This window comes from Vidua macroura, chromosome 1, assembly GCF_024509145.1.
Source record: "Vidua macroura isolate BioBank_ID:100142 chromosome 1, ASM2450914v1, whole genome shotgun sequence".
Taxonomy (NCBI): domain Eukaryota; kingdom Metazoa; phylum Chordata; class Aves; order Passeriformes; family Viduidae; genus Vidua; species Vidua macroura.
In genome coordinates this window covers 68,089,697-68,115,293 of record NC_071571.1, presented here as the reverse complement: position 1 = coordinate 68,115,293, position 25,597 = coordinate 68,089,697, and the positions used below count along the sequence as shown (strand labels likewise).

The following is a 25,597-nucleotide window of genomic DNA, read 5'->3' as shown; positions in this document are numbered from 1 at the left end:
GAGGGTAACAAGAGGATGGAGCCAGGCTTTTCTTGGTGGTCCCAAGCAATAGGACAAGAGGCAGCGGGCAGAAACTGATACACAGGAAATTCCACCTGAATATGAGGAAGAACTTCCTTACTGTACAGGTGACTGAGCACTGGAACAGATTGTCCAGAGAGGTTGTGGAGTCTCCCTCCCTGGAGATACTTAAGTTCCTTCTGGATGAAATCTTGTGCCAAGTGCTCTGGAATGACCCTGCTAGAGCAGGGAGGTTGGACCAGATGAGCCACTAGTGGTCCCTTCCAACCTGACCCCCCCTGTGATTCCGTGAGAGCATTAGGATATTTTCAGTATACTTCCCCTCCCTCTTGGCCACTTATAAATTACAGTATATTAACTTCTGTTTGTGACTTTTTTCTTCTTGCTACTCAAGAAACTCAATAATTTCTAGAACAGGTTGATTGTATTTAGGCCATTGCATCTAAATTTGTTTCCTTTTTTACATATTTTTTTTTAAATCTGCAATACATGCCACACTTCTCAGTGTCACTGTATGGTCAATGAAGAATAAACTGGACCAAAAATTTTGCTACAGGTACTGCAGCCTTCAGTGTCCTGAAGGCTTCCTTCCTACCTGGAATACCAGAAAGGGTGCCAGTTTAGCTGGAACAGTTACTAGTTTATTAGCAGAAAACAGAAGTAGTACGTATTCTTCATTAGAAATTAGTTCTGCCCATGTTCTACTCTGCATAGCTTTTATAAGTGGGAGCAGTGGTGTGGATCAGGAAAAAGGGGGACTTTTTTAAAGCTATTTGAACTGACACAAAAAATGATTATATTATTAAATCCTGTGCCACATTATAAAAGCTTGGAAACTGCTACTATACTTTTTTTTTTTTTTTTTTGGACAATATCTATAATCTTCTAAACTCAGGCTTAAAAATTAGTTAATTGGTTTTGTTGTAACAATCTCCTCCAAAATCAGGCAAAATATAGCTGGAACCTGTCTAAATAATAAAATGAATCTTACATTGGGAAGTGGTCAACACTTCAACTAACATTATTCTTAAATTTAGTGCAAGTATATAATGTAAAATAGTTTTCTACTCCTTCACTGTTACATAGTCTGTATTATATTAATTAAACAATAAGTAAATATAAGAATTACTTTAAAAATAGTTCCCTTCTACATGAACTATTTCCTGAAAGTGATCAGCTGTTACAACCTGTAAATTAGTATTTATATTTTTCCACTTGAACCCAAAACATGTAACCATTTGACAATCACCAGTAAATTACATTCATGCTCATATATTGATAATACCTGAAGAATATTTCAGCTGGCTTAATCATCACTACTAATTTGGGTAGAATTGTTCAAATCTTAATTTTACCCATTCCAGCTTAGCTGCCTTCCTTTCATAGCCTCTCAGACAAGTTATTTGCCCCTCTAAGCCCCATGCTCCAGCTTTTTATTTGTTAAGAAGCAAATCCTGTAGTTAAGGAGCCTTGTAACTACTGCATTTCTAGGAAAGAAATGACTAATTGCATCATGACTAATGTCAGGTTCAGAGTTATGGGACTGCAACAAGAGCAAATCCTGTGACAGATAGTTGCATTGGTTTCTAGGACTACTGTTCTGAAACCATTCCTCCTTTGTTTGAATAAAAATTTTTGTTCCTTTTTTTTTTCTTTACTTTTTTTTTTTTTTTTAAAGAATATGCTATTTGTTGTATTTATGCCTGGTTTTGTTTTTTGTTCCCCTGCTTACTCTCATTGCCCAGTCAAGCTTATTTTCAAAACATATTTTAAAGAAATTAAGGAGGACTTAAAAGGTGATGGCTATAAAAAGACAATACTTGTGGAGCCCCTAACCTGTCAGTTTGTAGAAAGTAGTCATCAAGTCACAAAAATATGGAAATAGCTATGGCTTGGAGCATGAAAATCAACATATGTAGTCATCATGTATTTTTCTGGAAGATAGGCTAAACAACCTCTGTCATTTTTGCTATGCAATGGAACCCGCTTTCTCTTTTAGGGATCACCCTGCCACTTCCCATTAGCATTAGCAGCACTCTGAATTGCAAAATCTTCAGATGAACGTGCCGAGTCCTGTCATTTCCCCCACAGGCTGTCTGGCGATGATAATCCACTAAAGGATTATTTCATCCAAGTGGCGGTGTCCGAGTCAAATGCCGGCAACAGGCAGGAAAGCCCAAACCTGTTGAGGCAGACATCTGCCCAGATGGGAGGAATCGGAGCGACGGCCCTTAAGAGGGCGAGGCGGGGGACATACTTTGTGCCAGCAGAATAAGTCCATGGGCTGCACCCGTGATGGGAGAGCAAGACCATGATGGTGATGGCTGGAAGTTTGCGGGCTGCGATGCCCATGCTGGCCAAAGCAGGCCCCGGGCTGCGCTCTTTGGAGGAGTGCCTTGTCACATTAGCTGGGCGGCCACTGTGTTTGATGCTCAACCTGGACAGACAGGCCTGCCAGGCAGAAACTGCTCAGGCAGATGATGCTGGGGAGGACAAAAATTATCCAGCGCAAGACTGAGAAGACAGATGACACCCAGCAGGAACAGCAAGCCAAATCTGCAGAATCCACAATGCAGCTGGCTAGCCCGGGGCTACCTGCCTCTTTGAAATGGAATAGACATCACCTACGAGCTGTCAAATTAGATCACCAGCCTGAAAATGCTGAAAGAGATTTAGTTCTTCCAACAGAGAAGGGAAAGTTTAATGGATGAAAATCTTCCTAAAGGGGCCAAGGTAGTGTGGGAGGGGAAAGGGGAATCCTTCAGATGCAGCAACAATGAAAAATTAATCACCTCCCACCTGCCTGCAGAGTGAGAGATGGGATGCACTGTAGTCACTACCAGCATGGAAAATAAAGGCCACGCCTGCAGGAACATGCACAGAGCAGCAACAAGTAATGCTTGTTACAATATCGACCCCCCTTTCCAAATCAGTGATATCGTTATGTTGCCCTGGAGCTGGGCTCTGAGGTATGATACATCTCACATTCAAGACATGCAGTGGTGGGATACAAAGGCCCAGTCTGAATCTGAAAACTTGGCAAAGCAAGAGGTGCATTATGGCATTTCCCCTTTAATTTATTTTGCAATAAAATTCCAAAACAAAGAAAATGTGTCTAATTGAAATCAATTTTGATACATAAATAGAAAAAAAATATTAAGATTACCAAGTGAGTAAACATGTGCTGAGGTGTATGGTGAATATGAAAACTGGCACTTCCATCAGGGACAGCAGCAGCATGATCCAATTATAGATGCAAAAAAGAAATACTGCTCTCAGGTGGAAAATATTAAAAGGAGCAATCCATTAAGCAGCTGTATCATTGCAATTACACTTTGAAGTTAAAGACTGTGAAACACACCAAGATTAAAAGAGGTGATAAGATTAGAAACCAAAAGGGGAAAAAAATCAAATAGGCCTACTGATCCCTCTTTCTAGAAAAAAAAATCAAAAAGGCAGAAAAAAATTACATACTAGGTTCTGTATATACATACAATTGTAAAATCAATTTATGGCCATACTAAGCAAATCTACTTGAAAAATCTATTCCCAACTTCAACATTCATGTAGCAGACAAACCATAAATCACCTGCAGAGATGCAAAGAAGATGCTAACAGATCAGAAAGAATATGAACCAGACTTCTGAATAGAAGAGCTTACACTGGATTTCTTAATAATGATTTTATTGGTCTATCTACTCCTTTATTTTCATCTCTCTCAGCTAATTGCTTTTAAAGTACATTGTCCTCTTCCAAACCAACATCTGTGTTTTGATCATCTGTTTTTTTAACCAAGCAGAAAATAAAGATAGCCAAGTTCTACTGCTCTTTCATCTGTATTGTTACTTGGGTGTATTTCACAGACAAAACCACTTCTAAGTCAGATTTTCATATAAAATAATTAATATAAATGAATGTCTTATTTGAATTGCAAAGTACATTTACATTAAACCTTACTTAGAGTCTCAGCTCCCTGCGAGTAACCCAGGATCCACACCCACACTGAAGGGTCCAGATTAATCTTCCATTAGCTATAATTGAAATTAGTGTGTGTGTATGTGTGAGAATGAAACAAAGTGAAGTTGTAGAATTATCAAGATACTCCAAAGCTTTAACAACTATTGGGAAGTCTAAGGTGCACCTCACAAAAAATCAGCTCCTCATTTATAGGCCTATGTGCTTCCAAAGATTCAGCCAGTAGCATGCAATTCCTGAGAGAAGGTCTACTTCAGTTTACAAATGTTTTGAAAAGAGCTGGATAGACGATAGAGAAGGAATACAAGATGAGAAAGATTAAAAATATGTGAAAATACCACCTCTTACAGGCAAACAGCTAAAGTGTTTGCTAGGAGATTGCATTGGTAAAAGGTACTTTCTACACAAAGAATCTTGGGAAATTCAATAGATGCAAACTTATTCACAGCAAGTACTTACTGTGGGTGGGGTGAAAAAAGGTAACGAAACTGTCTGGATTGGACTCTCAAGTGTGAACCAGAAGTAGTACCTTCTAACTCATTTTCTGTGTGAAACACTGGGATGCCAGCCTGGAAGGTAAATCACTCATGACCAGGAACACGACAGAAAACATGTTACACATTTAAGGTATCATAAATAATTTCTTTAGTTTTGCTGCTCAAAAGCCTTCACTTCGGTTCCATTTGAATGGACAGATCTTAGTCCCCAGGTCTAAACTGGAACTATTTTTTTTTTGTTCAGTGTAAGCATTCCAAATTTCTCATTCCTGCTCAATCTTTCCTAATCCCGTATTAAACCCAGACTTTTCTATAAATCACTGTTGCCCAGTTACAAGTCTCAGAGCAAGGAACACCCCTAGAGACTTTGGAAGTCAAACTGTATTCTCACTTAAGAGTGAAGTTACACACACAAAGACAACTAAAAATCATCAGCACATTTCTAACATATCTCATGCAGTACTTGAACAACTGTTTCAACCTGGTTGGTCTACAAGCAGTCATCTTGGCATCAAGAGGAAAAAGAAAAAGTGCTATGTGTAGGATTTCACTGAACACTGAAAATTATCATATTTATTTCACTGTTGAATTCTTTTGTTGCTGAAAGGTTGTCATGCAGCACTATCTCACCATATGGCAACACACTCAAGTCCCAGGGGCACATACTTATAAGACCATAACATGTCAGGCCCCTTGAATAAATTAGAACAATTATGCAAAATAATAATACTGCAATGATGAGATACATTAACAAATGAAAATGATGCTGTTCATGAAATGCTGTGAAAATAAATTCCACACATCACTGTGGTCATCATCATCAAAATGCAAAGCAACGAAAGTAAAACATCACAGTGCCCTTCAGCAACTGGAGTTTTAAGAACTGAGAAAGGGGTTGCAAGGGAGCAAAGTCTCTTTTACTAATGTTCAGTGAAACTACAACATGTTACAGAAAGAGGAAGTAGCTTTAAAAGCAGCTCAACATTCACCCATGCAAACCCTTTACACAGACCATCAATATTAATTTGAGAGCTCCCACTATGTATCTCATATTTTAAAACTGTGAAGTATAGTTGTAAAAAATGTACCTCATACAGTCTCAGACCAACTCAGAATTGTGTGATTTTTCAGAAGTTTTCTTACAGATTTATTTGTCCTTGATCAAAAGGCATGAGATAGAAAGGGGGAGAAGCGAGAAAAATCAATACCATCTGGTTTTCCCAGTCATCTCTCTAAAGGCAAAGTCTCAATTCATCCTTCTTTGCTTTTAACCCTCTATCCCCTAAAGTTTCTCCAAGCAGGGGAAAGAAAATTGAATTATGCTCAAGTTACTATACAATAATGACCAAAGGTCTTTTAGATAGTAGAGAGTTAAATGTTACTAATCCACTTCTAAACACTTCATCTTTCTACTAGGTGAACTTTTTTTTTTTTAACATTTCAGCAAGTAACACTTTTGTTGTACACCAGAGAAAATAAAACTGGCACAAGAGGCTAGGGGATACTGCAGCAGTAGCATGTAGCCAACCTGAGAAATCCCAATACTTGCAAACAGCAGCTGTTTGGGATTAAAAAAAAGATGACATTTTGTAGCATCATCTCTACAACAACCTAACTGAAAAGATGACAGTATTGTTCCCAGCAACATTTAGCTGTCTCAATTTCATTCTTCTCAGCTGTAATGTAAGCTATATTCATGGATGAGGGCTTGCATATTTGCTTTAAAGAACTTAATTTTCACTTAAAAAAGCATAGTTAAGAACAATAAATCCATAAGATGAACGTGAAACTTCCCTAAACCCTGACCAAATGCACTGATGACTCACACCCATGCTCCCTCCTCAGAAACAGAAAATGGTTCATTATAGCAGAATTTAGTAGAAATGCAGGTATTTTTCTAAGTCTTACCATCACTTACTTTCACACGTGAGGGAAAAAGCAAACTCACTTGAATACATACTATTAGGTAACAAATGTTTGAATAAATTGGATATTAAGAGTACAAGTAATAACAGTAAACACCTGAAGTGCTCAGGCAGTTGAAAATGAAAAGATTTGAGAATGAAGTTTCTAATGTACATTTGTACTAAAACCCACTCCACAACTCTTGAACAGATGTCAAGATTTCAGAGAGGTCTTTGTAAGTACATAAGGTGAGCTTCTAAACAGCAAGGAACAGTAGCTAGAAGTGGAGAATTAAGTCCCCAGGAAAATCTGACAAATTAAAGTTTTGCTTTTAAATAACTTGGTGTGCCTGTAAATAAATATTCAGTAAAAGAATTAAGAATAAAATGATGTATATCTACAGAAAACACCTATTATAGCCTGGAATTGTCCCAGTTATGCTTATCCTTCCAAGTTTCCTCTGTCTATTTATGTGTCAGGATATATTTTAATTACCTCATCTCATTATCTACTTTTTTTTTTTTTAGGGCCTTTTGACATTCAAAATGCTCAAACATCTGTCCAAGATAGCTTTTTTTATATTTACTGAGTGAGAGGCTTCTAAGTAGCACATAAAACAAAAGAATGTATTGGTGAAGTTGTCTGCTAAGCACTGCTGAAGAAACCAACATAGAAGTTCATTTATCAATTAAAATATCAAAGTATTTTTGTATTTCTTTTGTGTCTTAAAAGAAATGTTATCTGAATCGTCCAGAAGGTAATTAACCAATTCAAGTTAGCACTTTCATACTTGTTACAAATAAAAACCAGAGGACCACACTCTACAGTAAAATGACCCATCCAAATGTGTTACTCAACAACAGTGTAGCTGGTTTTAAAGCCCATTTTAAACAATGGTAGTAAACTTGACAGAGCAGCAAATTACCTTAAGTTTTGGTTAGTTTTGTTGGGTGGTGGAAAAAGTGCACTTGCACTTGTGTAAAAAATGAAGCGAGGCACATGCAAATCTTTAAGAACACTAACTTTGCTACCCAGTTTTAAAGAAAATATTTTTACAGTCAAAACAGTACACCACAAGATGAAGCAGGAAGTGAACTAACCCTTTAAAAATCTTCTTTACTGAAGAAAAACTAGAAGGTTTCACAGCCAAATTAAGACTACAGTTTTAAAATAATTTATTCAGTCACATAAATACTTTGTAACATTTGCATGTTCCCTTTTTCACATCCTTGGCACACAATATAGCTCTTAACTTGTACAAAACTAGTGTAAACATTCATGGAAAACAAAATGAAAGGAAAGCTGGTTGACATACATAAACATTCAATAAATAGCAAAAGGAGTGAATAATTGATGGTAAAGATAATGTAATTTCACTTGAATGTTTAATTAAAAGAACCTTAAAATTTAAAAAAAATAATGAATTAAAACTCAATTTTTCCATCTTTCTACCATTTTTGTGTTTAATCAGATACACAATAATAATTCTTTAGTTCAAATTCTTGAATGAACAACAGCAATTCAATGCAGTTGTATTATCTGAGGCATTGACAGTTTCGGTTCACATACAGAAGGTTACAAAACAGTATTTGCAGGTTAGTGGCTTTGGACAGTACAACTTCTGAACTCCCACACCTCATTCCAACACAACATTAAGATTTGTCTTAATGAGCATTAGTGTACAATCTGTTCTTGATAAAGACGACATCAGACAGATGCTGTCGGACACCTGGGTAATGCTGAATGTGGTTGAACCATCGAGACACATTAAGGTATTTCTCCTTTTCTTGCACTGTGAGGTCCACCTGCATGGGGAATAAATACAAGGCACCAGTAACACCAGGCACTGCATCATTAGAGTCATAACATGTGGTAAGGTGAAATAAAAGTGGATAGTTTTACAAATTATTTAAACTCAAGTAACTTGTTACAGTCCAGCAGTGTTCTATCCTAATTTCACATAGTAAAACTCAAACCCATAATATGTATGGGAATTTAACCTACTCAAAGGAACAGACCTGGAGGTGGAATATACATTTGCATGATAGAGAGGGGGGGAAAAGCCTGCATGAATTTAATGCATCTCTCTATTCATGGGGTCAGCATACAGTACAGGGCAGTGGAGGGAAGAGTTCCACAACATGCACAACCCTTTCATGTTCATTTAGCAGACAGTCTTGCCTCACAGGCAAAGTGACTACTTCATGTTTCAAGGTGCATTTTAAGCACAGGAGTAAGCTTTTTCCAGGCAATTTCAGACTGGATAGGATAATTGGAAATTGTTTCGTATGACTATTGCTCAAAATAGAATAGTTACTAAGAATCAGCATAACTTAACTATTCAGATCTGCTAGCTTACATTATTAAGATAGCAATGGCATTATTCAAATTACAACAGTAAAAGAAACTGGAAACCTGCCCATACTTCATCAAAATATTTGAAGTACTATCACACAGAACAGCTTCAGGATCAATCAGGAAGAAGTCTCTATCACACTATTGCAACAGCTCCTTGTCACAGGATATGTGGCTAAATTTAATGCAGAGCTTCAAGTCTATCCTTAATAAGAAGACTGGCTTAGGTTAAGTTATCTACAGTTACAGATCCAAATTCTACCTTTAAAAGTCTTTCAAATTTAGGTCAGCAGCACCCTCAAAGCTTTACTACAAAGTCTGTTATTATTTTGGAGTTTTTCAAGCCAGCTGTACAACTACTCCCATCTTGTATCACCTGTATTACTATTCTTGAGTAGCAATTTTATGTCTTCTTATTTCTCTGTAATCAAGTTGGCTTATCAGTTTAGACCATAATCTCTTTTCTCACATTGACATACAACAACTGAATTACAAATGGGGTAGTCCTCAAAACAGACTATAAAACCTGCATCAGGAACCAAATGTGATCCTCACATCAGCTCCCCTATCCTATCTCAACAAGAGTGAAACCAATCAGTGCAGGATTCACCCCACTTCATTTTCAGTTAGCCATCAATTCACCATCAAGCTTAACTTAAATCTTTACAATGCCAGCAGTCAATGAAGAAGGACACATCTGCAGAGGACAGTTTTACCAGATAAATAGTGATCTAGACATGCCTAATATTTTTCATATTTAGATTTTTAAAGCTAATCAAGGTTAATCTCCTCAAAAGCTAAACAAATGGCATATTCCTTTATTCCTTACACTTTGTTCTACAAACGCAAGATTTTATAGATGCTGCAGGTTCACTGAAAATTTGGTCTTGGGGACAGGACAGCTGGAAACAAATATGTTTCAACAAACTTTGGATCACAGAAAGAGATAAACATACTCATTTAGATATTCAGGTGTATGAATAAAAAGCTGCTCTTTAAAACCTCATCATGTATTACATTTCACCTTGTGGCATGCCCCCCTTTTGATTTCAGGAGTTTCCTATCAGATTTGCTGCTTCTCCTTGCTGTTCTCTCACATAGCGCAGCACTTGGCTTAGAACTGGGAAGCTTTAAACATGTAGCAGCAAAAAGAACGTAAGGATATATACTACAAGATGAACCAGTGGAAAAATACCAAGTGAGAAGAATTTCAAGGAGTTGCAGAAGGGAATTCTAAACCAATGGAACACAGCTTTAAAGCTCAATTAATGAGAAGTTAAGAGCATAGTTACTGTGGCAGTAACCAAAAGGCAGGGATCTTGCAGCTGCTCCTAAACCCAAGAAGCTGCTCTTCCTAGGGAACGTACCTGCCATAATACAAGCACAGCACTACAGATGTATTTCCTTCTGCAATTTTGTACTGTTATGAACCCCAGTTCAGGCAGTATGAGAAAATCTGCTCTTCTTGCTGCTGGCATGGAAATGTAAACATTGTTCCTACAGTTGTAGACTGATAGAAATGCGCAGAAAAACCATAAAAACCAGCCACGTATTTTTGCAGATCTAGAAATATAAGAGCCTTATTGGCAATTAAAGAAGTGAATAGCACTAACAAAGAGGGGGAAGAAAGTCTAGAATTTTTAAAGGCATTACAAATGAAAAGTGGAAGCTATAGTAATATAACACTGTTTCAGAAACTGCCGGAGTTTCTGCAAGTGCAGTATATTCAGGACCAAAAAAAAAAAAAAGCAGTACCATTTAGGGAAAGATGCTTTTCATCACCTGCAGTGTGCTATAATTAATGGTAGCTGGATGCTGATGCTTGATATGAAGCTGGAGGATCATTTACAAAGTAACACAGTGCGTGAAAACAACAATGTGTGTGCTCTAAAGCAATCTAAAACTACTGGAAGTGAAGAAAGGTATTTAAGTATGAGCAAATACTAAAATACTGAAACTTTAAGTTCCTTGAGTTCACAATAACCTCTTTCAAAGTCTTTAATAGATAAGCACCTGGTTATGGAAATGCTGAGCTAAATTTTAGATTTTGCAGCACATACAGTATTTCCTTCCCATAATCTTTTACTGCAAATTCTTGATCTTCATGTTTCTCCAATGTAAATAAAAAACAGAAGTCCGGAAAACTAGTCCTCTTTCATTCTGTTAGCACAGTGAAAAAACATCTGAAGGGCAAAACAGACAGCTATGCTAATAATAAGACCTCTTTTTGTACTCTAGGCACAACAAGCAAGATATTTTTACTTATTTACATAATGTACTCTATCAGTGAAATATATTAAAAAGCACTTTGTGGCATGCTCTACTTTTTACTCGGAACATAACTCTTAGGTTAATTGTTTAGAGATCACTTCCATGGCATTTTTTACAACATTTTGTTAGATGGGTATTTTCTATTCTTCCTCATTAAATTAGATAATTCCCCCAAGTTAAGAAAGGCTGCTGTTCTGCTGTTAAAATAATTATTTGCTATTAAAGCAATTATTTTAATAGCAAAGAAGCAGACACTTAATTTGACAGACTTTTTTTTTTCATGTCATGAAAAAAAAAAAAAGTCTTTTTCTTCCCCTAGAAAGCTCACTGAGGGGAACCAAGGTGGTTATCATACAATGCAACTCAAAGAGTTTCTGAAAGGGCTAAAAATACACAAGCTTTAATTATATTTTCTTTCTGTAGCATTGGGGATGCAGGCATAAAGCCCCATTCCCACAACCTGCAGGTCATGGAAAATCTAAAAATACCTGCCTACATATGAACCTCTTCAGCATGAGGAAAAGCATAGATACTATCTGACTTTTTAAACTTAGCCTTTAGGTATGGGAGAAAAAGAAAAAAACCAAACAGCTGGATGGTGTATTTCATGACATACATGTACTTTCACATAGTTTTTTCTAATTTTATGCTGTTAAAGGAATAAGCTTAAAATGACTTTTTATTTAGGTTAAAACTGCTTCTTTTGCACTTCAGTTGAAGAACCATTTTTAGTATCATTGCTTAGAAGAAAACCCTGTTACCTCAGTACTAAAATAAGCAACATGTCAGCAAATATTAACAAAAAGTCATGGCAATCTGTTTATTACAGGAAATATTCCTTATGAAAAAAATAACTCCAAAATAAACTACTGTTGTAGTCTCATTATGGTTCAATATTAGTGGTTCTGGCTCAAGGACAACTGCTTAGTTTGTTTTGTACTTGATCATATTCAGTTTGACACCAAAGTTTTGATTGAGGCGTCTTCCATGTGCAGATACAAACTTCACCCGTAAGTAATTTTCCAGACCTTATTAACGAAATTTTCAAGTCAGACAGATAGATTTGAGACCACTTCCTTGGTTCTGACAACATTTTTGAAGTATAAAAGCAGATCAATCATCATATTGATTACTTATCTTGAAATAAATCTGGACTTGAGCTGATCAAAAATATTTACAAATTAAGGTATCTGGAAACTTAAAAAAATTAAAAAATCCCCCAAATTAGAAAACAAGTTCATTACCACAGGGGGATTTTAATGCTCACTGATTGCCTAAGCTAACCTCAAGCAATGCTTTTAAGTTCACGTTTTCTCTGCAATCTATGCTTTAACCTAGTAGAGTTTTATTGTTCATATTTATCCACACATGTATATCTGGAATTGAAGTGTCTATAAGACAACAATATTAATGTTACATACACAGAGACATCAATTATATATGACAATGTAGATCACATTGATTGAAAATGCAGTATCAAGCATTACATTTTTTGGGTGTTTGTAATCTACATTATGATGCAGAACAGCATGTACTATTTAGTTCCTGCCTTATTACTATGAGTGTGTTTTCTAATTAAAAGACCCAAAACAGATTCTGTCTGCAAAATCCCTGAAACACTACCTGTGAATCTGATTCTCACTGATTGAAATAGTAATTAGTTTCCCACAATATGGATTTTTCAACACATTGCACTACTGTATTTATTAGGATAACTAGAAGAGACAGAGAGAATGAAAGGCAGGCACACAATTGCAGAACTAAGAGTTGCTGCTGCTCAGTAAACAAACTGTCAGTTCAAATGGATGAGCCTGAACAGTGAAGAAGCAGACTCCAGAACCCCTCCTGGATAATGGGAAGGGCAAAATGAAGATGGGAGGGAGGAATGAATACAAAGATGCATGATCTATACTCAGAGAAACCAAGATATCACAGGTGAAGAACTGAGTTATAGGAGTGGTTGGTCTTAAAAACTTTTTCAAAGAAATGTGAATCAGAAGGGTTTTAAAGTTTTACTACTTGGCTTATTCAGGATGACCATGGTATGTCAGTAGAATTTACAGTATCCTATCACTAATGTCTGTGTTAGCATGTAGTTTTTAGTCTACCAAGAGTCTATCAAGGCAGTACCTTTAAGGTACTACCAGTGATATTTTCAGATCAATTTTCTAGACAACTTGATGGACAGCAAGATCTGTGGGTGTGCCCTATGCCCCATGTCTCCCATTTCTACCTCCTTTCTTAAAGCATCATAGGAAACACGTATTGATATTTTGCACAAGGCTCAGCTGAAGCAATGGTGGATATGACAAACTGCTTCTCTGAACTACATCACATGAGATACAGCAGCTATCCCTGCCTCCCCCATAAAGCTTAGGGCAGAGCAGCAGCTCTGGACATACTCTCTTCCAATTACAAGAGAAATAAAAATAATTAAAAGACATTAGAAAACATAAAATCACAAGATTCTACAGTTGAAGATCATGCCTCTGTATGTTTATCAATTCTGAAACCTTCACAATACATGTAATTCCTAGTTAGTAGCTCCTAGATTTTCCTATTTATTTAGAACAGTCACCCTGTTGCTTGCCCTTTATACCTTTCCGATTCAGAAAATTACCTTTGATGAAATCAAACATTTCAGAAACAGATGCTGTACTATAAACTTGTCCCAAGTAGTGTCTGGATGTTTGCAGGCACCCAGGAGCACTAAGTCATTTGTTTTTACCATCTGTTCTATTTCCCAAAGCAATAACTTGTATCTTTTCATCTTGATTAGGTGGTCTACTCTAGAGCAAACTCTAAATTTAAAATGTTTGGATTTTCCCCTGCCAAGTTTTTTTTTAAAAAAAGTCTCATTTGAACTTGTACTCTCTTACAGAATATAAAATCTTATTTTTAGAAAATACTTATAGTCTTTTTTATGTCTGCATATCATATGTGAAAGGTAACCCATTCTGACACTGTAACCAACACATCTACTGCTTAAGATATTTTACAAGGTAAATAATTTAACAGAATTAATTCTATGTGACTTACTCTAGCATGTTTTCAAAAACCTTTTGAAATGAAGCTTCCCTCTCCTGTGCTTGATAATAATTTGAACTTTTACTCCTGGATAGTCAAGATACAGATACATAAGTTTTCTTTCATTTCTGGTAGAATTTCACTACTTGATTACCCCTCCCCTCTGCTTCCATTTTGAAATGTATTCTTCTACACTTCTCCCAGAGCTCTACTTTTAATTGTATAAAAGTAACCATTCACCCAGCTGATTGAATTCAATTCTCAGACACACATGCATTTGTCAGAGGCATCTCCTTCTAATTATCTTCACTCCCCCCTTCAATTTTCTAATGCAAAACTGACTGATTTCATCTTTTCCCAAGAATTTTTATGTGAGTCCTTTGGTTTCTTCCCACTCCAGAGAATGACAATGGCTCATTTACAAACACATTCCAGCCACCAAAATGCAAATAGCGTCTACTGGTTTATCTTTAAATTAGCACTTGGGGTTCAGAACTGAAGGTGCAATTCATAGTAGCCTGAGCTGACTACAAATAATCTCAGCATCTTCCTCACCCAGAACAAATTTATTTTTGGCATGGGGCTTTTTTTCCTTCTCTTCCTAAGCACCAACTCCTCATGTTATTTTCATATTATGTACCTTATCAAGCCTTATCACTTAAGTCTGGAAACACAAATGACAATTTGTTATGGCTCAAACTTTTTTATATGTATTAAGGAGCTTAATTTACATGCATTTGTATTTCTCTAATACTAATGAAGTTAATACTTTCAGTTCTGACACATCCTTTCAGCCTCATTTATCTATTTGCCCCCATGTACTTATGTGACTGTAGTTCAGTGAGGTTTCAGACTTGAAAAGGCAAGAGCCCTCAATCGTAGAAACACAGGGATTGGTATCATCCTTTCTATATTTTGCAGAGGAAACGGAAGCATTCTGACACTACAGGTCTTTTGGCAGATCCATAGCTAAATATTCAAGAATAAAATGGAAAACTTAAAAACAAGTTTTATTTTCCTCTGTTCTGTTCAGTAAGTTAACTTCTACGACAATAAAATGCCCTTTAGATAAGTAGCAATTATGATAGCTGTACATATAAAAATGATGCAAGTAATGCTTACCATGATATGATGCAATCCATAGTACATCAAAATGTCTGCTAAGGTAAAAATGTTTCCTGCAAGGTAGACTTTATCTTCAAGGTGCATGTTAAGATCCTAAAAAGGAAGAAATCATTATACTGCTGTAGTATGGACTTTGTGAAACGATATATTAATGCAGTTGTTAAAAATAATAGAAATTTCCTCTGGAGACCATGCATATAAAATAAACACCAGTTTTAAGTTATGCCAACTCTGCAAACAAAACAGATAATAAAAGAAAAAGTTCTAGAAAGCAAGTGACAAGATAATAAAATAAAATATCATTCTTTTGACAGTGAGAATTAGGTAAAAATTTAAATGCTGATCTGTAAACAAAGTGCTTTATATGTAGTGAAATTTTTGTAAATGCAAATTATTTTAAGCTGACTCCACAGAAATACTTTCAAGTCTGTCTTTTCTTGGCTTCTAATTACTCAGTTCAAAAATTAGAGCTGTGTATTTATTATGAGTGCAAATTCTAACGTTTAACATTTGATTAATGGAAAATGCAGTCCTATGATAAAAGGACAGCATAGTGTTCTTCCAGCAGCAGCTATGCCTGTTCTCCAGGACTCCGTGCAGCTGGCCAGCAAGGTTCTGGAACTCCAAATGTCTAAGGACCAGGGAAACACACCGGAATAGTGGGGTGGGAGACAAGGTGTTTCAAGCTTGATGCTGGTATCTTGATACCCATCAGTTGCTGTCACTTGACACCTGCTTTTATTAATGTAGAAGTTACTGCTAGCAATTCTTTGTGACTGATATTGTCAATTCAGCTGCCATCCAAGTCTTTAGGAAGAGAGAATTTCCAGCATTTTAAGATCATCTCAACTGTTCCAGATCAGAGGCTATGAGGGTGGGTAGTAGAAGGTTTCCATTCAGGTTCAGTAAATAATTATTTAAAATGCATATAAACAGAGACTCCTCTCCATGGCTTTTTGTATGCAGCCATTCTCTGCCAGAAAACAAGAAGCTGACAGGCTCATTGTTGCCCAAGTTTATCAGTTCTGAGGACAGAGGCATCACACATCAGCTCTACCTCTTTACCTGTCCTTCCTTTTCTCCAAATCCTACCTACTTGTAATCCGATTTATACACCTTTCTGCCCCCCCTCTTTTTTCTAAATAAATATAACAATAAAATTACCTACTTTAACCGTGACTCCAGCATAAGCCAGCTTTAGTTTTACAGTATTATTTTCAGATATCTACAAAAACAGTTTCCCAGCTTTCCCTTGGATTTGTAAACTCCCCTAATTTGAAGGAAAAAAAAGAAGCACACAATGCTTAAGTGGCTTAAGCCACTCCCTTCCCCTGCCCTAGAAACAGAGGTAAGCAGCTTAAACGTAACTAACATTTTCAAAAATTTTAATTTTTCAGTCTCAATTAGAGCACATTCCATTTTCAGACATTTTACTGAATAAACAAGTCTTGGGCAAGGAGAAGAGGGTTAATATTTAGTGAACAATTGAAAAATTATATTTGGCCTTCAGCATGTTGCACTTTTTGGGGTTACATAATTTTACTGATATCGGGATTTCCCATAATGCATATACAGAAAATAAACCAAGACCAAACCACCAAAGTAGAATGTTGAGACTTTAAGACATCTAACCTTGCATTTGCTTTTGACAAGTTCGACTCCATTAAGCCACCTTACTATTCTTTGAAAACCTCTTCATGACAGGACTCCCGTACTTCTGTAATATTTGAACATCCCCATGTCTGGTTTGATTTCTTTTATTAGAACAAATCAGGGAAACATATTAACCCCTGCATAGTTAAAATTCTGTAAGGTCAACTGCCCCTGGCTATATAGCTTCTTTTCTTTAGAATGGTTTACTGCTTTGTTCATGTTAGTGGGTGCTCAAATTACCTCAAACATGTAACTACAGTTCTGTGGAATTTTCTACATGCAACACAAAGGCAAATCCAATGTTAAGAAGAAAAAACCCCAAACCTAAAGATCTGCTTTATTAGAAAAAAAAATCCAAAGACTTGTCTGTTTTGAAACAAATTCTCTGACTAGCATTTTTCATTTCAATTAACCAGAAATTCCACATGCATTGTAATGAAAACTATCACCACAGAAATGATATCTTCTCCCCCTCCTCCCCCGCTCTTCTTGGCTTAGGCTATGGAATCAGGATTTTGTAAAGGAAAAAGCTCATTATCTCTGAAGGTAGCATCACCACAGTTATTTCCCTGCTGAAAATTTTGGATTTCTTCACCAGAGAAATTACAGCATTACTCAGCTAATTCTGAATTTTATATTGCATGTGTACACTCAATACACATAGTCATCAATAAAAAAATCCTAAAACTTTAAAGGCAAGGTAAGCCACCACAGCATGAACAATTATTTATTCTGGTTCATCAAATTTTATGAAGTCAGTTAACTGAGCAAATTAAATTTGACAAAAATAGTTTAGTCTTGTATAAATTAGCATTAGTTTACAATTCTGGTTTTGAACATGTACTTTCCTCCCCTAAAATACAGACATTCTGATTTCATTCTGCAAGTCACACAAATTCAGAAACACCATATTTTTTTCATGTGCATTAGGCACATTTACTTAATCTTGCCTCATGGGTTATGCTTCCCATGGATGATTATATTACTGGCTAATAGCCAAATGTGCTAAAATTCCCAAAAGTCAAGTTTGCTCAAGTGACCACAGTATTAAAGTGAAATAGTGTTCCAGTCCTGGAGAGATTAATGAAAATATGAACACAAAAGTCTACAGAATTTCTATCACACGCAGGAAATTCAGGTCTGCTGGCTGTCAACTGAATAATTTGTCTTTCATGTACTGGACACAGTTACTTAAATTAATTCCATATATACAAACCCAGGATTAAAGAAATCAAGATAGTCCCAGAAGTTGCTTGTAACTATATAAACTTACTGTTGCATTCCTTTGGGAAACTCTCGAATTTCAGACAGGTACTTAAGGCATAGCTGCATTACAATGCATTAAAACTGCATACACTGAACAACTGCAGTAATTCAAACACCATTTTTGGGTATGAGGGGGAGAACAGCAACAGAAAGAGTTGTTACATTATTTATGGACTAACTGATGGATTTCCATTTGCTTGTTCTATGTGGAAAAAAAATCCTATTTACAGCCTCTATCTAGCAACAGCTCAACACATCCCATTCAGAGCACGTGTCTCAGCACCCCCAGCACTGCTTACTGCCTGTTAAATATGCAATCCAATGGCCCCAAATCCATTTAATCTGCTCAGGCTGCTGAATCCATGCCAATCACTGCCAGTTGTGACAGTGGCTTGGATATGGAACTGTTGCTTCTTAGGACAACTCAGGAGCTTCCAACAGACCTAATCACACTCTGCTTTTGTTCTGGATGTTTTGCCCACAACACCCTGCTGGTGTATGTGCTTCCCTTACACACAGACGTCCTGTCCTTTCAGTCAGCAAGATTCTCGAGGTCATTTATGCCCTAAATGCTTTTATGTCACTCGCACCATGCAAAGACAAAAAGCTGAGCAGTCCCAAATGTTTCAAGAAAGCCCCTGACAATGCAGAACCCAAGAAAGGGTTTCTGCAGCCACATCCAAGAAAAGCAGAACTACAGTTTTGATACATAGATGTATTTTTAATTCTCATGCAAGACTCTTCTTTCTAACTGGCAAACTATGAGCTAAACCTGGTCTGGAAGAATATTATATTACTGAGTTTCCTGTAAAAGAAGAAAAATAATCAACAAATATTGCTGCAATAATAAAAAATCAACCTTTAAACCTGTAAGTGTGCAAAAAACCAGTGCACAGAGCTGTGGATTAATGGCATGAACAGAGCATGGATTAACCTGCTTTTGTACCTGCGGAAACAGTAATTTTTCAAGCAAGCACATTAAATAGATATTGAAGCTCTCTTATTCAGATTTCTATTTGGATTTAATGATTTCAGCCAGCCAGCACAGGAGATTGCGATAAAGCTAACTAAAATCATGGAACATTGTTGTCTATGAGACACTTAGTTATCATCCTTCAGAGACCAGAAGTTTCTACATTTATGTGGATGCTTTTACATGAATTTAACAAGCTACCAGTTATTTGTCAGAGGTTTCTGAAGATGGGGTATGAGGGGGGAAGAATCCTCAGGTTTAAAATACCTAAAATTGATAAAGCAGAGACATTAAAATCTCCTGAACAGAATTCACTAACACCTAAGTAGACATTTGATGGCACAGAGGAACAGAAAAGACACTGGTTATTGCACATGACAACTCAGAAATTTTCAGATTTTTTTTTCCTACGGAGCTTAAATTACCACTAACTAAACATCAAAGAAACAAAAGATTATACTCTTTTACCCTGTGGAAAAGAAAGTTAATATAAGGCATTGTATATTATGCTATCACTGCTATTGACATTCATCATTCCTACAGATCTGCTGAGGAACAGATTTGGAGCAAAAGTACTGCTCCCATTTATTTTGTCAAGTACAGAAGCACAAATCAAAATTAGACAAAACTCAACAAGCCCTTTATTGGTCCATTCTGAACATTGTGGCATTTGCTCTGGATGAATATGAAAACCCTGGTTGAGATGGTCTATTTCACCATAATTTTCCTGCCAAGTAACAGCTTTAGGCAACACATTAGTAAGAACAATTTAACAACCTATTTTCGTAAAGCAAACAGAAAATCCTTCCAATTCAAATTAACAAACATGAAACCAGTTATTTACTGACATTTTGTAGAACCAGAACATCAGTTAAGGGTTAAATAGAGGCAGCCTAAAGTTTATAGCAGAAGTTACTGAACTGTTTTTGGTGCAGCTTATTATAAATTGTGGCTCTAGGCTGCAACCGTCCCAAGACTGCCATTGTGTATTCCAGACACGTTGTAAAACTACAGCCTCAGACTTCCCTCCCTATTTTAGTTCTTCTTTTTTTTTCACTCATACTCCCTTTTGGCACAGTATACTTTAATGGTAGGCTGCCCCTTTTCTGATTAATCATGGTGGCAAGAGAACAAATTAAAAAAAAAAAAAAGCTCTTAATTGCTATACTATGAAATTGTTAGTGCTGAAACAATTCCACAGCAGCCTTGTGTTAAAATAAATTCTGGTTTTTCAACACTTGTTTAAAAAAATCCACAGAAAAACATTTAAATGCACTTAAAGGCAGAGATTCTCTCTAAAGTAACACCGTTTGATTCTCAGTAAGGAAATTTTGCTTTGCTTGGAAATGCTTGATATATCCACATATTTGTATTTCAGCATATTGTCTTTCCTACACAACCAGTGTCACTAAGGCCAAAGATGGAAAGGGATCCCAGCTCCAGCAGGAAACTACCATATCTCTGCATCTGGTTTTAATGCTCCAATGCAGTTCTGCAAATACTCACATGTATGTGCTGACACTGTAGGTATGGTCCCTAAAACTATCCTGAGCACATGAATTTTGTTACAACAAGACAGAAAACTTGCTTTTGTTTTTTATAAAAGGCAAGAGAGGTAAATGCAAGTTAGTTATTTGTTCTCATATGGTCTTCTCACAGTTTGGGAGAAAAAAAAGCATCACAAGTTTCAAGTTTGTTCAAAGAATGACTGAAACTCTGTGACCCTTGTCATAAAAGTTTAGACAACAGGGACCTCTATGGGCCACCTCATCATACCATAGCTAAACCTGAAGTTAAACCCTGATTAGGCAGTGCCTCCTTCAATCAAGTTCTAAAAATCCTAAAGGGTTGACAGTTTTCATGCTGTATCGGTAGAGTAACCATGACTATGACGGTTTTGATAGCATTTGCACACAGAAAGTATGAGCAGATGTGTTACAATGTAAACATAAGCAATATAAGCAATGTAAACAAACTCATTATTAACCAATGGAAGATATTCCCCAGATCCAATGAAACCAAGATAACTCAAGATTATTTGGGGCTCTAGTGAGAGAAATGGTTTGTCAGGGTTTTCACCAAGTTGGTAGGTAATGCAGGCACCATAGGCTTCAAGACCAAGGGGGCTATCAGCTCGAAGAGTAACAAAAAGTTGTTTTGTATCACTTTAAGATGCATTTTCCTTTAAGTAACAGTGTTAATACTGCTTCGGTTTGTCTTTGGGTTCTGCACACCTCGTCAGAGCCAGAATAATAATAGGACTCTGCCAGCTTCAAGAACAGTCAACCTTGCAGCTCACAAATTTCTAAACTCAGACTCACTGGCAGCACTGACCAATGTAACTCTCCATCTAAAACATACTTTTAAAACTAGAAAAAATAAACACTTGAAAAATTGATCGAATTTCACTGCCCTTTTATACATACTTTGTAAACAGTGCTTAACAGTGTAAAGCAAATTTTCTCTTCAAGTTGTTCCCACAAGACTGCAAAAATACTTATTACCAGTTGCAAGGAGTAAGGAAAATAGAGTAAGTTTTGCTATCTGCTCCTTGCCATCTGGCTGCTCAAACAACAAGGGGGACCCTCGATATTCTCTTTTCTGCTTCCACCTGTTTAAGATGAAGTAAGCTTCAGCCTACAATAAAAGTTTAATAACAGCAGACCAAGGACTCCACACAAAGTAGCTCAGTGTTAAGGACAGTTTTGTAGAGGCTCCTTTATGATTTCAGTTTTCATACACAATTCTGTCCAGTACCTCCTTTTAGCATCAATACCAATTACCACAGCATCAACTATGGCTTGTATCCCACAATTGCCATCATTAAGAATAGCTCTTAAAACAAACAGACGTGTTATCCTGGAACACAACACCAGCTTGCTTATAACCAAGGATTTATGAAGATAGTAAGAAACTGGCGCCTCACACAGGCAGCTGAACAGTCTCTAAACTGCGGGGAACACCCTTCACAATTTACAGCCATTGAGCACTGCAAGAGCTCTGCTTCATGAACGTTACAGTTTTAGCTGTTTTTCTGTTTCTGGTTGCTGGGTATTTTTGTCAATAAAAGTGAGAAGCAGGAAAAGCCAGTACTTAGTGATACTGTCAAGCCTTTAGAATTTGTTAAATTTTATTAATTGGATGCTCACACACACATTAGCAGTGTAATCTTCTTCAAAGTCCAGTCACTCCAAAATTCAGTGGCAAGGTAATTAAGCACTCCTTACCTTCAGAACTGTCCTAGTATCTTCCTTACTGCAGCCTCCATTTACCCGGGTCACTCTGTATTCCAGCCACTGCTGCACCACAGCCTTCTCCTCAGCAGTGCTCCCCAGCAGTTGGTCTTTCCCAGCCTGCCTGACCAGGTGGGCAGCGATGGTCATCAACCCGGTCAGCCCAGGGCCATTGTTGGTTTGGAGAACAGGAACCTGGAAGTGGAAACAGAAGGGGAATGAATGGCTATTGGTTTTTTGTGCTCCCTCAGAACATAGAACCATTCAGGTAAAGGTGGTGCCATCAAAACCAAGTCTGTGTTCACTTTTTGCTCTTTGGGGTGTTTTATTTTCAATTCTTACAGAAGAACATGAAAAAATCAGGACACCTTTAGCTCCAATTAAGCAAATTCTGTCAATATTAGGCAGAAATAGCATTGCTTGTTCTAACACTGGCAGAAATCTTATTATTAACTGATTTCTAACTCATTTCCAAATTCAGGACTCTGACTTAAGACTGTGAAGTCAGTAGCATCCAACTTCTCTCTGAGCAAGCAGGCTGCAGTAACCAAACCTCCTGAAAAGCTTATTCCTACATACTGTACCATTCCAAAACACCCTGAATAGCAGTCAGGAGCTCACTGACACCAGCAGGACAACACAACACACCTCCAGCTTTAGCCATGATGTCTTTATGAGTGACAGCAGCATGTGTTCAACCGTGGGAAAGGAACCTGGACCATCACCTCAAGAAATGAAGTGAGTGAACTGAACTCACTGCAACAGGCTGAAGCCCATTCAGGCATTTATGACATAAAATGAAAGAAACTGAATAAAATGCAACACTCTTAAAATATTTGACCACACAGAAAAGTCTATTTATGTCCAGATTTATTTAATCTACGGTGCAAGCTGGAAGCATAATATTATTTTTGTACTTGTATCAAGAATCTTTCACTACTATCACGTTTGTTTTTTTCCACTGAGCATCCAGCCAGAAAAACTACACAGAGACCTAGTTACTTGGAGTTTTCAGCATTATGCTTTATGGTAATAGCACTAAAATACCAGCTGGGCTGGAAAACAATTAAGGCAGTTTTTGCAACTGAAGAACACACATAGATATTTAGGACTCTAGTCTAAAACTGTCAATGAAAAAACCCAAAACATAAGACAACCGCAGAGCTTCATTTCTCAACCAACCTTCTCCAGGAGGGAGGCTCAAACAAAGGGCTCATAAATTTGTGACACTGCCAACTCTAAATTGCATTTTTCATGCCTTAGGTGCCTCTTAAACCATGGAACCTAATGTTTCCAGGTAAGCTTTGAAACACTAAGACATCTAGAACCATAGAATCATCAAAGTTGGAAAGGACCTTTAAGAGCATCCAGCCCAGCATCCACCCAGCACTGCCACTGCAACCCTAAATCACCACCCAGTGCCACATCCAGACAGCTCTTAAACGTCTCCAGAAATGGATACTCCACCCTAGGCAACCTAATCCAATGCCTGAGCACCACGAGAGAAAAACATTTGCTAATATCTAATCTGAGTCTCCCTTGTCTCAGCTTAGGCCATTCCCTCTGGCCCTCTCACTGCAGGCTCCCACCCCACTACAACCTCATGTCAGGTAGGAGTACTTTAAAAGAGTAAAATATTTAAGAGCAACACGTCCTCAATGCAGACATCTTCCTCTTATTAAAGCAGCACCTTTTTCTTCCCATGTAATTTACTCAAGATAGCACAGACGCGACTGGCAGAGGCATAGGGAAAGGAAAGTGCTGAAAGAACAAGTATAAATCAAGCCGAAATCCCGTCCATGACACATGATGACCCTTCCCACAAGCAGAGGGAAGGAGTTTCCAGAGCCTACAGGTTCGCAGGCAGCGAGGCCCTAAAAAACCCACAACATATGTGAGTTGGTGAGGGAAGGGCTAGAGGGAGCACAGGTGAGACGACTCAAGGAGACGTCGGCTGGTCTGGTATCTGGGGGGCCGCAGCCACCGTCACATCGGTGTCTGGGGGGGAATTGCCAGGGAGGCGGGAAGGGAAGCTCGGAAGGAAGGAGCCACTGGGGAAAGGAGACCATAGGACGCCCGCCCTCCCACGCGCGTCGCCACCGCCACCCGCTCCAGGCCCCTCCTCGCTCCCTTCACCTTCCGCTCCCCCTGGACGCCGTACTTGTTCCCGCCCGGCAGCCCCAGCAGCCGCTCCAGCAGCTCCAGCTCCTCGGCGCCCCGCACCGATGCCGCCATCTTGCGCGGCGGAACACGCGGGACAAGGAAGGAGGGCGGCAACAACCGCTCGCCCCATTGGCGGACAGCGCCACGGCGCCTCCGAAGGAAGCGTCACTGCCATTGGCCCGAAAGGGCCGGCCAGCCAATGAGAAGCCAAGGGAGGTTCGCGTCCAGCGTTCGGGGGGCAAGGGAGAAGCAGCGGGGTCACGGCCGGCGCATGCGCAGTTGCGCCTGCACGTCCCCGGCCGCATGGCGGGCCAGGCACGCGCGCGCCAAGCCGCGCCTCCGGGGCGGGGCCCTGCGGGGGGCGGGGCCCTGCGGGGGCGGGGCAGCCGTGAGGGGCGGAGGAGGCGGAGCCGCCCCTTTGCCCACCCCTGGCGGGGCGGGGGCAGCGGATGAGGTGTCCCGGCACTGGGGTTTCACGGGATCGGTTTGGTCGGAAAAGACCTTAGCGATCGCGGAGTCCCGTCTATGACCCAACACCACCATGTCAGTTGGACCATGGCACTGACTGCCACGTCCAGTCTGTTCTTCAACACCTCCAGAGATGGTGGCTCCATCACCTCGCTGGGCAGCCGATTCCGATGCTAATTCCACCTTTTCTTGGGAAAATTTCCTCCTGATGGCCAGCCTGAACATCCCCTGGTGCAGCTTTAGGCCGTTTCCTCTTGCCCTGTTGCTGCTTGCCTGGCAGAAGAGTCCGATGCCCACGTGGCTACAGCCTCCTTGCAGGCAGCTGTGGAGAGTGATAAGGTCACCCCTGAGCCTCCTCTTCTCCAGGCTCAACACTCCCAGCTCGCTCAGCCACTCCTCACAGCACTTCTGCTCCAGACCTTTCCCAGCTTCACTGCCCTTCTCTGGACAGCTCCGGTGTCCCAGCCTGCCGGCCCCTCACTGCTCGGTTCCATGGATGGCTCAGTGCTACACAAGGAGCTGCCCCCAGGTTGTCCACAGAGACGGTCCTTCCCTTCTCCTGAGCTTCTCAGGAACCATTGCACCACTTGTTCACCTGTCCTGCCTTCCTCCATCTAGCAAATCTTGAACTTGTCCAAGTGCAGCCAAATTTAGTAGGGGAGGCT

The 25,597-nt window shown here is 38.7% G+C and overlaps 1 protein-coding gene across 2 annotated transcripts; it reads right to left on the bottom strand.

The window, feature by feature from the left end:
* Positions 1–7,549: 7,549 nt before the first annotated feature.
* Positions 7,550–24,680, bottom strand: EEF1E1 (eukaryotic translation elongation factor 1 epsilon 1). 2 transcript variants are annotated; one of them, XM_053988896.1, is made up of 4 exons: positions 24,463–24,680; positions 22,296–22,496; positions 15,174–15,269; positions 7,550–8,203 (listed from the first exon to the last, which is right to left on the bottom strand). In XM_053988896.1, exons 1-4 carry the CDS (start codon positions 24,637–24,639, stop codon positions 8,063–8,065), a joined length of 615 nt encoding a protein of 204 aa, XP_053844871.1. In that variant the 5' UTR covers positions 24,640–24,680; the 3' UTR covers positions 7,550–8,062. The 2 variants fall into 2 exon arrangements, with proteins under 2 accessions (XP_053844871.1, XP_053844879.1); XM_053988904.1 differs by having other exon boundaries at positions 24,438–24,586.
* Positions 24,681–25,597: the final 917 nt, after the last annotated feature.